Here is a 12,524-nt window from a genome sequence, read left to right as displayed (position 1 = left end):
CTGGATCTGGGTGCTTCACAGTGCAGGGACCCCACCAGGTCCAGAGGAGGCACTCCACACCCGGCTCTTCTTTCTTGACTTCTTAGCTCTTCTTGCCTATTGAATCTCTTTTCTATCGCAAAAGAGATTGACTCAAAATACAACTGAATCCTGTCAATTTCCTCCAGCCTCATTCACATCATAGAAGTGAGGATTAACAACACAGGGTAACTACATCAGATCAGGACTGAACACCTCAGATCCCATAACTGCTAACCCACTGAGAATCATGGTCAAGCCAAGGTGACACACATTGGGGATGGGGGTGGGGGGACCACAATTCAATCTATGACAAGAAAACTGGCTGCTCTCTGAACTTGTGAAAGGGTTGAGAAGGTCCACAGTTCATCTTAATATGTTCTTTTAGTTGGAGGGTTGAGTCTAGCCAGAGAGGCTTTAGAAGGAAGACCTGGCAACCTCCTTCCAAAAATTCAGCTACTGAAAAATATGGATCAGTGCCATTGACCATGGTATCCAGAAGCTGTTGCATGGGAGTAGATTTTGCTGTGTAGATTTTCACCAGAAAGAAAATATTCATAATGGAAAAAAAGAAAACCCTATAGGAGCTCAGTTCTACTTGTGACGCACATGGGGTCGCCGCCACATGGCAACCAGTTTGAATTGAGGGTTTTCTTTTGGTCTGTCAGTCCTACGTGCCCCTCCCGGGACATCTTCCACTGCTGCATCCTCATGCATTACACATCCCTGGGGGCATTCTGAATCGCCCCTCCTGACTTGGCTCATTTTCTCCTAGACAGTGCATGCCTTCTGCCTGGCCACGCTGGATACTCTGAGGAATAGATGTAGGGCTGAACAGTGAGCCCTAGGCCCAGGCTGTGGATCAGCTGTCAAGATTTTATCGCATATCCTGTTAGTCTACAGCCTTCCCCGGGACACTCGGTCACCTCTGCCCTCTGCGTCCAGTGGAGACATACAGAAAGGACTTCTCCCTAGGCTGGAGCAAATCATCTGCTGATAGGATTGAGCAAGTCATCTCTCAGAGAGGCCGAAACTGCCTCTTGCCCACTTCCACTCACACTCCGCTCTCCAGAGACCTGGTTGCCAAAGAGACCATTTTGCTGACAGTCACGCAGCCGCCCTGGCTGGCCTACGCCAGGAAGCCTGGCATTCCTGCAGCTGGGTGCCTGGTTACTAAAGAAGGTTTGGAATAACAACAGCCGCCTGTCCCAGCAGTAGGGGCCAGGGTCGCTCCAGGCTCCTCCCCCTCCCTGCCTGCAGCTCCTACCAGCCCCAGAGGGTCTGTTGCAGCAACAAGAAGCCAGGGCTTTGAGCCCCCTGTCCTGCCATCTCCCCAGACTGGGCAACACTGGACCCTGCAGGCTTTAGAGTAAGCTCTTCCGGACCCTCCTAGAGGCCTCCCTTCTCTTTTCTCCTTTTGTGGGCAGAGGCCGTATCAGGGATCCACCACAGACTGCTTGCTATCTCAGTACCCACCCCTGAGTTCTGGCTGTACTCAGTTCTCCAAGTTGGATGTTGTTTATCTTCAGTCATCCTTCCAACTTGGTGCCTCTGTCCACTGTCCCCACCTGGGCCCCCAGGCACTTCCCAAAACCCCTTTGGAGAGGGTTCCCAAATGATGGAATCAGGTGGCCTGTCCCACAGAGAGAAAACTCAGCTGCAGACTCACTGTTCTTGTAGAAACCACCCCGGAGGGGACTTTAAAGGTCGATGTCACTTGCCCTTGGCTCCAGAGGGAGGTGGAGTAGGTCTAACGGGCCTCCCCCACAAGCCTCTGTCTCTCGCCTTTCTCCTGGCGTCTGTCCATCACTGGCTGCCTGGTACTCACCCTTTAGGTCCTTGCAGACCCTTGAGAGGACTTGATTGGAATCCTGAAGGTCCTAGAGCCCCTGGGGAATCACGGACCTCCGAGGTTGGAGCTCTGTGCTGAGCACTTGTGGATAGAGCTACAAGATCTTGCTGTTCTTCTTCAGGCTTTGCAACTTGACCGGAGCCCAACGTGCCAAAAATAAATCTCCGCCGCAATCCTGGGAGGCAGGGCAAAGCTTGGCAGGGGAAGCGGCTGGGCGATCAGCAGGTGAGCCTCCCCGGGTGGCCTGGGGACAAGGCAGAGCAGCATGAGGTGGCCATCCTTCCCACAGAGCTCACTTGGCCTCCAAGCCTTGCTAGGAACATCTTCACTTCTCTAGGGGTGACATCCATGTATGCTGAAACCTCATTGGGAACACGGTGACAGCTCAGTGCATGACCACTGCCACAGGTGAGCTGGCACAGCAGCTCTGGTGGCCCCCAAACTGTAAGTACCAGTTGCTGTGGAGCTGACTGCCACTCATGGCAACCTGTGGAGGCCAGAGTAGAAGTGTGCTCTCAGGGCATTTATTATATGTGAAAATATGCAAAGCAAAGCCCACTCCCCTTATTTTCTAGACATCATAATCAGGGATATTGGTAACATTCGTCAATGTTGGCAAATATTCTCATCCCTGTCGGGTTTTCAATGACTGATTTTTAGATTGCCAGGCCTTTCTTCCTAGGTACCTGAGTGGACTCCAGCAGTGGTTTGTACCACCCAAGTACTGCTTGTGTTTGAGACCTAAAATAATGCAGTCCTCACAAGTTAATGAGCTTCCTAACAGTTCTATTTTCAGCTAAAAGTTCCTAAAAGGCATTTGCTTATTCTGGATAGTTCATTTAAGTGGACCGTACAATATTGTTATGTGCTGTGGAGTCCATTCAGACTCATAGTGACCCTGTACAGGGTTTTTAAGGCTGTAAATCTTTATGGAGCAGAAAGCCTCAGCTTTCTCCCCTGGAACCGCTGGTAGATTGGGTAGGATTTATTTTACTCAGCATTTTTCAGGTTTATGTTACGTCATAGCACGTAGCACTTTTCATTTGTCTTTTAACGATAAGTTCATTGTGGCGCTGTGGGTTAATGCGCCAGACTGCAAAGCCATTTGAACTGTAAGGTTGGTGGTTCAGGTTCACCAGCTGCTCCTTGGAAACCCGATACAGGGTCGCTACCGACTGGACGACACTTAATACTCCACAGAATGTATCACCAGTTTAGTCGTTCATCTGTGGACGGACACTTTGGGTTGTCTTCACTTTCTAGAGACTGAACATTGGTGTACAAATGTTTTGAGTTCCTGGGTTTATAATAAATACTCTTAATGCATCGAGTGTCTTCTGCCCCAGGGCAATAGGCCAGTGCACCCAGTGGGTGGTTCTACATCCTGAAGACATAAAGCCCATGAAAGTGTGTTTGAGAGCAAGATAACTGAAGAGCCAAACTTAGGTATTAAGGGCAACTCCTAGAAGTGACTGTCAGATTCATTTATGAAATGAGGACTCCTCCTCACCCCCGAAGGAAACTCTAGCACATTTAGTAGAATGGCTTTTATTGTCAAGACTATATTTACTTATCAACTGACATTTAACATTTACTATAGACATAGTGGTTACGAATCGGGCTGCGAACCTTAAGGTCAGCGGTTCGAAACTACCAGCTGCTCCGCAGGAGAAAGATGAGGTTTTCTACTCCTGTAAAGATTTACACCCTCGGAAACCCTATACAGGGTCGCTATGGGTCGGAACCGACTCTATGGGCACATAACAACAACAACATAGACATCTCAGGTAGCGTAGTGGTTTACGAATCAGGCTGCTAATCTCAGTCAACAGTTTGAAAACTACCAGCTGTTCCGTGGGAGAATTGAGGCTTTCTGCTCCCGTAGATTCACAGCCTCAGAAACCCTGTACAGGTCGACTCCACAGCACCTAATAATCTATCTTATGCAATTTTATCATTCTATGATGGTTATGCCAACCATGGTTGGGCCAGGATTCAGTGGTTTAGCAGAAGTGTAATGATGTGGTTATCTTCCATCTTCACCTAACAAACTGGCCTTTGGAACCTAACCATGTCATGAGGAGTGGGTAGAAGGGGGACCAGTGACATGAAATCCTGACCTGGCCTTCTAAGTGCCTAGACCGGAGTTCCGGTGTGGTGCTGGATTGGTAACTGCAAAGCCAGCCATTCAAACCCACCAGCTGCTTCTTTGAAAACCTATACAGGGTTGCTGAGTTGGAACTGCCTTAACAGCACTTAACAACAGTGTCTGGACCATGAATGAGCAGCGTATGAGTTAGTGAGCTACTCCTTACATGCAGAGCTTCCCCAGGGGCCCTGTTAGATCTGGTGGGTGCACATTTCTTAATCCAGGACAACAAACAAAGATAAGTTTAAAGACATGCTGACACAGTTGTGTTTGTGAAATGAGGGCAGATGGCAGGCAGGTGTACACTACAAGAAAACTGGAAGAAAATAACTTTATTCTAATTAATTCAAACAATTACATCACAACAGCTAGTTTAAGGAGGCCTCACAAACTTCTGTTCCACCCCAAACTTAACTTCACCTCCAAGCTCTCCTCCATGGTGATTGTGAAGCAAGGGGGTTGTTGATGAGGGAGGAGAGGGTTAACTGGTGCCGCACACGTTACACTAACAATTGTAGTTGTATGTTAAATTAACTTGGTCAGGAAAGATGATTTTCCATTTCTTCAACTTGAACTTCTTGATTATGCTAATCCTGCAACAGACAAAGTAAATTAGAAGTCTGGAAAGCATTGAGTGCATACACTCAACAAAACGGAAGCCTTCAGGTTATGACAGGAGGGGCAAGAACCCAGGGCCACTGACTTCTGAGGTTAATGACATCTGAAACCAACAAGACCTCAACTCTCCAAAAGGAGCCAAGACAGAGCATGTTTGAGCTGACAAAGCCCTGGGGGAAATCTAGCCACTTTGCTAACAGTTGAAGCCACATCAGACTGCTTTTAAACTTGGACATGCAATCTCTTCACCCCACATTCAACCACCTAAGAGGATTAAGGTCTCCCCTATTTCCAACCTGAATAAAAGTGGGAAAATGAGAATAAGCATTTTAATGGTGAAATTTTAGGTTGAAAGGAGGGAAAATGATGTAAGACAAAAAAAAACGCAACTTCATGAACATCTTTTCTTTCGTAGGGCTGGTAGAGGGGAAAGGGACACATTTTCTTGTGGGTTGGGTAAAAGTTTCATGACTTGGCTTTGGTAAGAATGTAATTTTGGATCCCCAGCCCTAGCGCCATGAAAGCCCCCATGGGTTAACCACAAGATCTGGCACAATGACTGGATCAGCTTTTGGATGAACCAGACTCAGAATACTGCTCAGAGAAGGTATTCTGGGTGGAAAGATGCCCTACCATTTGCAAATCGGCATTGCTTCAGCACCTCACTGAACCCCTCACAGAGCTTGAGGTCACCCTGGTTCTGGGCACACTCCAAAAATTGTTTCATCTCATAGTGGCAAGGGCCAAACTGCTGCTGCTGCTGCTGGTATGCTGGCTGGGCGCCCTGAGGTTCCTGCAAAGACCAGTGAAAAAGGAAGTCAGATTTATACCTGCAAGAAGAGCATCTGTCATTTTTGGGGGGCAAATGGAAAACTAAGCCTAGAGTCAAATGTAGACTAAAGTTTCCAACTGGTAATATGGAAAACAAGCCATTTTAATGCTAGAAAGCAAATTAGCTTTAACAAAATTTCAGTCATTATCAGAAATTTTTACAAAACAAAGACATGGTAAAATAGCTCTCTGGGCATCTTGAGACTAAATGCTTCTGCAAAACTTCAGGGAGGGAAAACTAGGACCATCAAAGAAAAACCCATGAGTTTCAAAAACTCAGAAACACAATAGAATAGACACCAAAGCTCATTAAAGGAAAAAATGTCACATTCCCCAAAGAAAGAGCCAAGGGTAAATAGCTGAGAGCTTCGAACAACACATCACCAAGAATGAGACTGGGTTAGTACCTGAGGCAAAATATTTAAATAATGGGGAAAGGAATGTTTTATAGAGAATCAGGTTGGACTGCCACAGTTCCACACCTGAGGCAGGTGCTGCTGGACAAATGCCCGAAGTCAACTGCCAAGTGTGGTTTGTAGAGGGAACCAGGGCTGAAATGGTACCTGGTAAGTGATGTCAGGCCTTGCTGCAGGCTCAGCTTGACTTCCTCCACTGAAGCCTCCGGTGATGGCATGGCCCAGCGTGTGCCCGACAGCAGAGCCTACGGCCACACCAGCCGCTGTGGTTGCCATCTGGGCCATCAGACCTGGCTGCCTGGGGGCAGCAGCGGGTGAGCCCACTGCTGATGGTGGGGCCGCTGCTGGTGGGTGAGCAGCTGGGGCTGGCCTGGGGGCAGCTCTCATCTGAGGTGCCCGGCTGGGACAGGAGAACAAAATGAATTCAGTGTCGTTGGCAGACAGGTCTGGAAATTGTTCTACTTTAACACAATTCCCAAGGTCTTTGCTTTAAATGACTGAGCACAGACACTTATATGCTCACAAGAAACTTTACAGGACACTTCCCTAAACGAAATCACTTTTCCTAACTTTTCATTATTAAAGTTGCAACTACATATAGACCACTAATGTGTTGTCTTTTTTTTTTTGGGGGGGGGGCGGGGAATAATTCCCATGTATTCTTATAGCCTCTTACCTCATTAAAAAATGTTCCAATTACTAGCGGTTCGAGGAAGAAAGATGAGGCTTTCTGCTCTCGTAAAGATTTACAGCCTCGCAAACCCCGTACAGGGTCGTTATGAGTCAGGACCGACTCCACGGTACTTAACAACATGGGTCAGAACTGACTTGATAGCACTTAACAACTCCGTATAAGGAGGAAGAGCTGTCTTCTTAGAGTTGACCTTACTGATGTGGATAGAGCAAAGCTTCTGAAACCTTCATTTTGAGTCATAGGAATGACTCAGAATAAGAAACAGCTGAAAACATTGATTATTAACAACACAGTGGCAAAACAACGGGCCCAAACGTTGGCACAAGCCAGGTATTATTTCCTTCTGTTGTGCTTTGGGTCCCTTAGAGCTACCTTGACATCACCTAACGGCAATATGCGTCATATTCTAGATCCTAGGGATGGAGCTGTTGAGACAAAAATCTGTCTACTTAAAACAAAAACAAAGTTGCCCTATTTCCTTAAAAAAAAAAAAAAAAAACTAGGGCTTGCTCAAAAGGTTGTGTGTGACTTAACTTACTACCAAGTAGCCTCTGGTGATGGCGTGGCCCACTGTGTGTCTACAGAAGCAACGTGGAACTGTGCTCACTGCCCTTAATTTGTAATCGGAAACATCTGGGTCAGGGACCTGGCCTCCTTACCTAATGGCAACAGGGACGCCCTGGTACACTTACTCCAAACCTCCAGTTTCCCATTTCTGTAAAACGGGATTACCATTGCGGGGCTGCGATTATCGCGAGATGCAACCTACAACACGTTGTATTAGTATTTTATGAGCCCCCGTGGGCCACGAGGCTGCCTCGTCACGACACGTGCCAGGAACTCGGCGCTATCACTTTCCCCCGTTACGCCACTCTCGTTGCGCATTTTTCCTCCCACCCGTTTTCAACGTTTCGGTTAGTTTCCCTTCACAAAAGGTCATTTTCTACCACTTGCCTGCCTGTCAATGTACTTAAAACGAGTTTTTACTCAAAAATATTTTCATAATCCACGGATATTCTAAGATGCGGAGTGTTACTAACAGGAAGTGGAACCTAAAGTGGGGTGAGTCTGCTCGCCACCAGCCTGCCAGGCCGAAGCCGGTTTCGAACGCACCGCCAGAGACCACCCCTATCCAACGCCGGGCGGCCCGAGGCCTAATGTGGCCTTTTCGGCGTCTCGGCGACCGACACCCACGATCTCGGTCCCAGACCCCATTGCTGGTCTCACCTGGCCGGAGGGGCCACCCGGGAAGTGCGGCTCCGACTTCCACGCGGCATCTTCACTTCGCGACTGGGGGATTCTGGATACGAGAAACGCTGAGGTCTGAGCTGAGCGACTTCAGCTGAGACACAGGGGAGAAGACGGAGGTGGGGCCGGTCTCAACGTGCGACCAATCAGTGTATAGCAAGCGGCCTTCGATTCAGAACATGAAGGTCACAGGGAAGGACGTAAACGGGAGCGCCTTGTCGCACGCGATTGCCGTCATGAACTCGGCGTCAGAGTTGAGAAAACCGGAAGTTCCTGTGGTTGCTTAGCAAACCTTGTTCTCCAATTCTAGGGTGAGTCAGAACCGTTAGCAATTTGCTTCCTAGGGCAATAGGAGGGCCGCGCTGTTTTTTTCAAACGTTTGTATTACTAACGTGTGGGTTAATACAACCTTGAAAGTGAGTCAGCTCGCCGACTTAACTGCCATTCCACTTTGTTCAACATACTGAACCTTTCTCAGTGTTAAGCACAATGTAGAATGCAAAATAAGCAGGAATCGACAGCTGGATTGGTTAATTTTCTGTTTCTCTTTCATGTCTATGGATGGTCAACAAAAGTTAAATTTAGACAATACAGCAACATATCACTATACATTTCAACTTCTTTCGTGTATGTGATTTGTTTTCTGGGTTGGGATAGTTGTGGTTTGATGCCATCCAGTCGATACCGACTCATAGCGACCCTATGTTGTTGTTAAGTACTGTGTTGTTAAGTCGGTTTCGACTCAGTAGTGACCCTGCACAGGGTTTCCGAGGCTGTAAATCTTTACGGGAGCAGAAAGCCTCATCCTTCTCCTGCAGAACAGATGGTAGTTTCGAACTACCAACTTTGCGGTTAGCAGTCCGATTCGTAACTACTATGCTACCAGAGCTCCTTAGTGACCCTATGTACAACAGAACAAAACACTGCCCGATCCTGGGCCAACCTCACAATTGTTGCCACGCATGAGCCCAATGATGCTGCCACTTTGCCCATCCACCTTGCTGGGGGTCTTCCTCTTTTTCTCTGACCCTCCACCTTAACAAACATGATATCCTTCTCCAGCGACTGGTCCTTCCTGACAATATGTCTGAAGTATGAGAGACGAAGTTTGGCCATCCTGGCCTCCAAGGAGCACTCTGGTGCACTGCTTCCAACACGGATCTGTTTGTTCTTTTGGCAGCCCATGGCACTTTTCAATATTCTCCAACACCATAACTCAAAAGCATCAATTCTCCTATGGTCTTCCTTATTCACTGTCCAGCTTTCACATGCATATGAGGTTATTGAAAATACCATGGCTTGGGTCAGGTGCACCTTAGTCCTCAAGTTGGCATCTTTGCTCTTCAACACTTTAAAAAGGTCTTGTGCAGCAGATTTGCCCCGTGCAATACGTCTCTTATTGTGGTGACACTGAAGGACAAAGATGTATGTCACAGAACCAGGTATAGGGAAACAAAAGAAAATCCCAGAGATTTCGAGGACAATATAAGCAATCTAGGAGTTCTGGTGTGGACCACCAGGTTGGTTTGAACCTCAAGGTTGGTGGTTCAAACTTACCAGCCACTCCTTAGAAACCCTATACAGGGTTGCTATGACTTGAAACCCACTCTACAGCTCTGGTAGTGTAGTGGTTATGAATTGGGCTGCGAACCACAAGGTCAGCAGTTTGAAACTACCAGCTGTTCCTTGGGAGAAAGATGAGGCTTTCTGCTCCTGTAAAGATTTACAGCCTCAGAAACCCTGTACAGGGTCACTATGAGTCGGAACTGACTCCATGGCATATAACAACAACAACTATAGCACTTAGCAACAAATATGGAATCTGGGCTTTTTTTTTTTTTAACTTTTTATTGTGAATTCAGTGACAAGATTTACATTTACATGAACTCAGTGACAAGATTTACATTCAACAAATCATATACTTTGTTTCATCTCAATGATCAATCCCTTCCATGCAACAGCCATTATGCAGCTTCCTCTCTGTGGTTCCCATTTGCTTGCTGTGTGACCTCTTGAACTTTCAGTGCCTCAGAATCCCCTCTAAAACGAGAGCCACATCTACCTCAAATGATTATGAAGATCAACAGTGCAGAAAACATAATAGCAACTGTTATAATTGAAAGTATTTCTGTTCTGGCAACTAAGTGCCTTAGCGCCGTAGAATAACCACTGAAATGCGAATCACAAGGTTGGTGCTTTGAACCTACCAACCACTCCACGGGACAAAGACAAGGCTTTCTGTTCTTGCAAAGATTTACAGCTTTGGAAACCCTATCGTCGTGGCTGGGTACCGAGGCTGTAAATCTTTACAGGAGCAGACGACTGGTAGTTTTGAACTGCTGACTTTGAGGTTAGCAGCCTGACTCATAAGCACTATGCTACCAGAGCTCCTGAATTGGAACGGCAGTATATGGCCTTAACAACAGCAACCAACTATGACACCTGGGTTCCTATCTTTCTTTTACCTGCTTGATTACGGATGATGCTTACTCACCTCTGGGATGTCATTTTTACAGACAAAACCTCAAGAAATAATTTGTGGCCTTGAATCAAGAACAAGTTACCATGTGACTAACAAAGACACAAGTGTTAAGATGCCATTCTTACTGCTCTCCTTTAATTAAGAAACCTAAAAAGGCATACACACTACTTAATTAACTGCCAGTTAGTAAGGAGAGCTACTGGGGACGCCAACTTAAGCCATGCTGAAAAGAAGTTTTGTTTTGACCAACATGGAATTTCCCCTCGCTTGGATCCACAGTTACAGCTGGAGTCAGAGAAAAGACTTTTTTTTAATAGGTCCTTCCGGGATCCTGTAGAAAACCAGACAAAAACAAGAAATCAGTTATTCTCTATATAGTCTGAGATTGATTATCTACTTCTATCTTTAAAAGATGTTTTCTAAAACATCTTGTTAGGTCGCCCCATTGTTACAAAGCAGAAGTGTTTCATAGGGTTTGCTTGACTTTCATTTGAACAGAGGAGCCCTGCTGGCGCAGTGGTTAAAGTGCTCAGTTGTGAACCAAAAAGCAGGCGGTTTGAACCCATCAGCTGCTCCTCAGGAGAAATGGCCTGCTGCTGATCTGCTCCTGTAAAGGTTTTCACCCTAGAAAATGGCCCATGCTTCCCTTCAGTAACTCCACAAGACAAGACGACAGCTTGTCATCTTGGGGAGTTACTATGAGTCGGAATTGACTTGACAGAAAATAACAATTAACCGAAGCAGATTAGCCAAGCCTTTCTTCCGTGGTACTGCAGATGGGGCTCCACCTGAAACTGTTTTCACCAGTCAGGGATCTATACACAAAATTCCAAAAGGTAGAGTTTTGACTCTCCAACTGGCAGCCCGTGGATAGGATGGGAGTGGAGGGGGCACCACAGCTAAGGCTTTGCCCCGGACAGGGGCGTTCTGCCAGAAGTGGAGTCCCTCGCAGGCCCCGGTCGCACGCACCGGCACTCAGGCTAGGCGAGTACGTGGCCGGGCTTGCAGTTGGCGCTGACGCCGCTTGCGCTGACCGTTGAGGAGCTTCTGCGCGATCTTGCGCTCGTGGCCACCGGGCACCGGCCGGTTGGTGCGCAGCTCTCGCTCGCGGCGCGTCCGGCCCTTGCTGCGACCGGCACCGCAGGCAGGGAAGTCGCGCAGGTAGTAGTAGTCGAGGCAGTCAAAAAGCTCCTCCTCGGAGCCCGCCGATGGCCGCGCCTCTGGGGCCGGCTGCAGGGCCCGAGCCGGGGCGCGAGGAAGCGCCGGGCCCGCGCCTGGGTCCATAGCCGCCGGCCTCCCGCGTGCGCGAGCACGCGCCTTAAGGATGGAAAGACCAAGTGGCCCTGCCCCCGAGCTTCGATTGGCTCCTCTTGGGAGGCGTGGCTTCTGGATGCTGTCACAGAGCCCGAGTGCCCCGCCCCCTCAGACTCTGTAACCACGTCCCCTGTTGGCTGACCGCTAACGCCGGACTGGGACTACTGGCCAAATTCTACCGAGCACTTAAATGTCGGTCAAATGTTGAAAACCAAGTGTCCATCAGAAAAGGGCTGCTGAAGGGAAGCATGGGCCGTGCACTCATCCAAAGAAGTAGTCTCAATCTCCAACGTTTTGTTAGGACATTTGCTGACACGAGAAAGTGCTCAGTAATGACAAAATGACAAGTGTAGTTTCTGAAGAAATATGTCTCCCAGCGGTAATGCATGTTTGAGACACATTTACGTTCTTAAGACTGAAAGGAAAGTCAGCTAAATGCTAAAAATATTTGTGGTTGTAAGGTTAGACAAGAAGCCATGCTGGCACAATGGGTTGAGTGTTGGGCTGCTAACTGCAAGACGGTCATTGGTTCAAACCCACCAAGCACTCCGAGCGAGAACGATGAGGCAGTCTGCTCCCATAAGGATTTGTTGTTGTTGTTGTTGGGTGCCTTCCAGTCGGTACCTACTCATAGTGACCCATGGCACTTTCAATATTCTCCTCCAACACCATAACTCAAAAGCATCACAGCCTTGGAAATCCTATGGGGCAGTTCTACTCTATCCTACGGGGTCACTATGAGTTGGAATAGAATCTACTGCCATGGATTAGGAAGAGGTGTGGGGGGCAGTGATAGAATCCTTGCCTGTCATGCAGGAGACCCAAGTTCAATTCCTGGCTAATGCTCCTCATTCATAGCCAATACCTGTCTGTAAGTGGAATGGGAGGCTTATGGGTTGCTA

General features: G+C 47.7%; 2 protein-coding genes across 2 annotated transcripts; both read right to left on the bottom strand.

Moving 5' to 3' along the window:
- Window positions 1-1,964: 1,964 nt before the first annotated feature.
- Window positions 1,965-7,855, bottom strand: CHCHD2 (coiled-coil-helix-coiled-coil-helix domain containing 2). Its single transcript, XM_006859852.1, has 5 exons — window positions 7,806-7,855; window positions 6,032-6,284; window positions 5,271-5,430; window positions 2,167-2,357; window positions 1,965-2,114 (listed from the first exon to the last, which is right to left on the bottom strand). Exons 1-5 carry the CDS (start codon window positions 7,853-7,855, stop codon window positions 1,965-1,967), a joined length of 804 nt encoding a protein of 267 aa, XP_006859914.1.
- A 3,428-nt stretch (window positions 7,856-11,283) lies between these two features.
- Window positions 11,284-11,592, bottom strand: NUPR1L (nuclear protein, transcriptional regulator, 1-like). Its single transcript, XM_006859851.1, has one exon. The coding sequence runs from the start codon at window positions 11,590-11,592 to the stop codon at window positions 11,284-11,286; it is 309 nt and encodes a 102-aa protein (XP_006859913.1).
- Between the last annotated feature and the right edge of the window lie 932 nt (window positions 11,593-12,524).

This window comes from Chrysochloris asiatica, unplaced genomic scaffold, assembly GCF_000296735.1.
Source record: "Chrysochloris asiatica unplaced genomic scaffold, ChrAsi1.0 scaffold00034, whole genome shotgun sequence".
NCBI classification, from domain to species: domain Eukaryota; kingdom Metazoa; phylum Chordata; class Mammalia; order Afrosoricida; family Chrysochloridae; genus Chrysochloris; species Chrysochloris asiatica.
The sequence above is the reverse complement of the archived record's forward strand: the minus strand, read 5'-3'. Positions and strand labels throughout refer to the sequence as shown.

What these genes read in the sequence shown, in the direction of transcription:
- CHCHD2 (XM_006859852.1), bottom strand. Translation starts at nt 7,855, where the DNA reads ATGCCGCGTGGAAGTCGGAGCCGCACTTCCCGGGTGGCCCCTCCGGCC. An exon ending in GCAATGCCGATTTGCAAATG is followed by an intron (nt 2,358 to 5,270) that starts GTAGGGCATCTT and finishes TGGCCTCCACAG; the next exon opens with GTTGCCATGAGTGGCAGTCA. An exon ending in TAGCAAGGCTTGGAGGCCAA is followed by an intron (nt 2,115 to 2,166) that starts GTGAGCTCTGTG and finishes CCTTGTCCCCAG; the next exon opens with GCCACCCGGGGAGGCTCACC.
- NUPR1L (XM_006859851.1), bottom strand. Translation starts at nt 11,592, where the DNA reads ATGGACCCAGGCGCGGGCCCGGCGCTTCCTCGCGCCCCGGCTCGGGCC.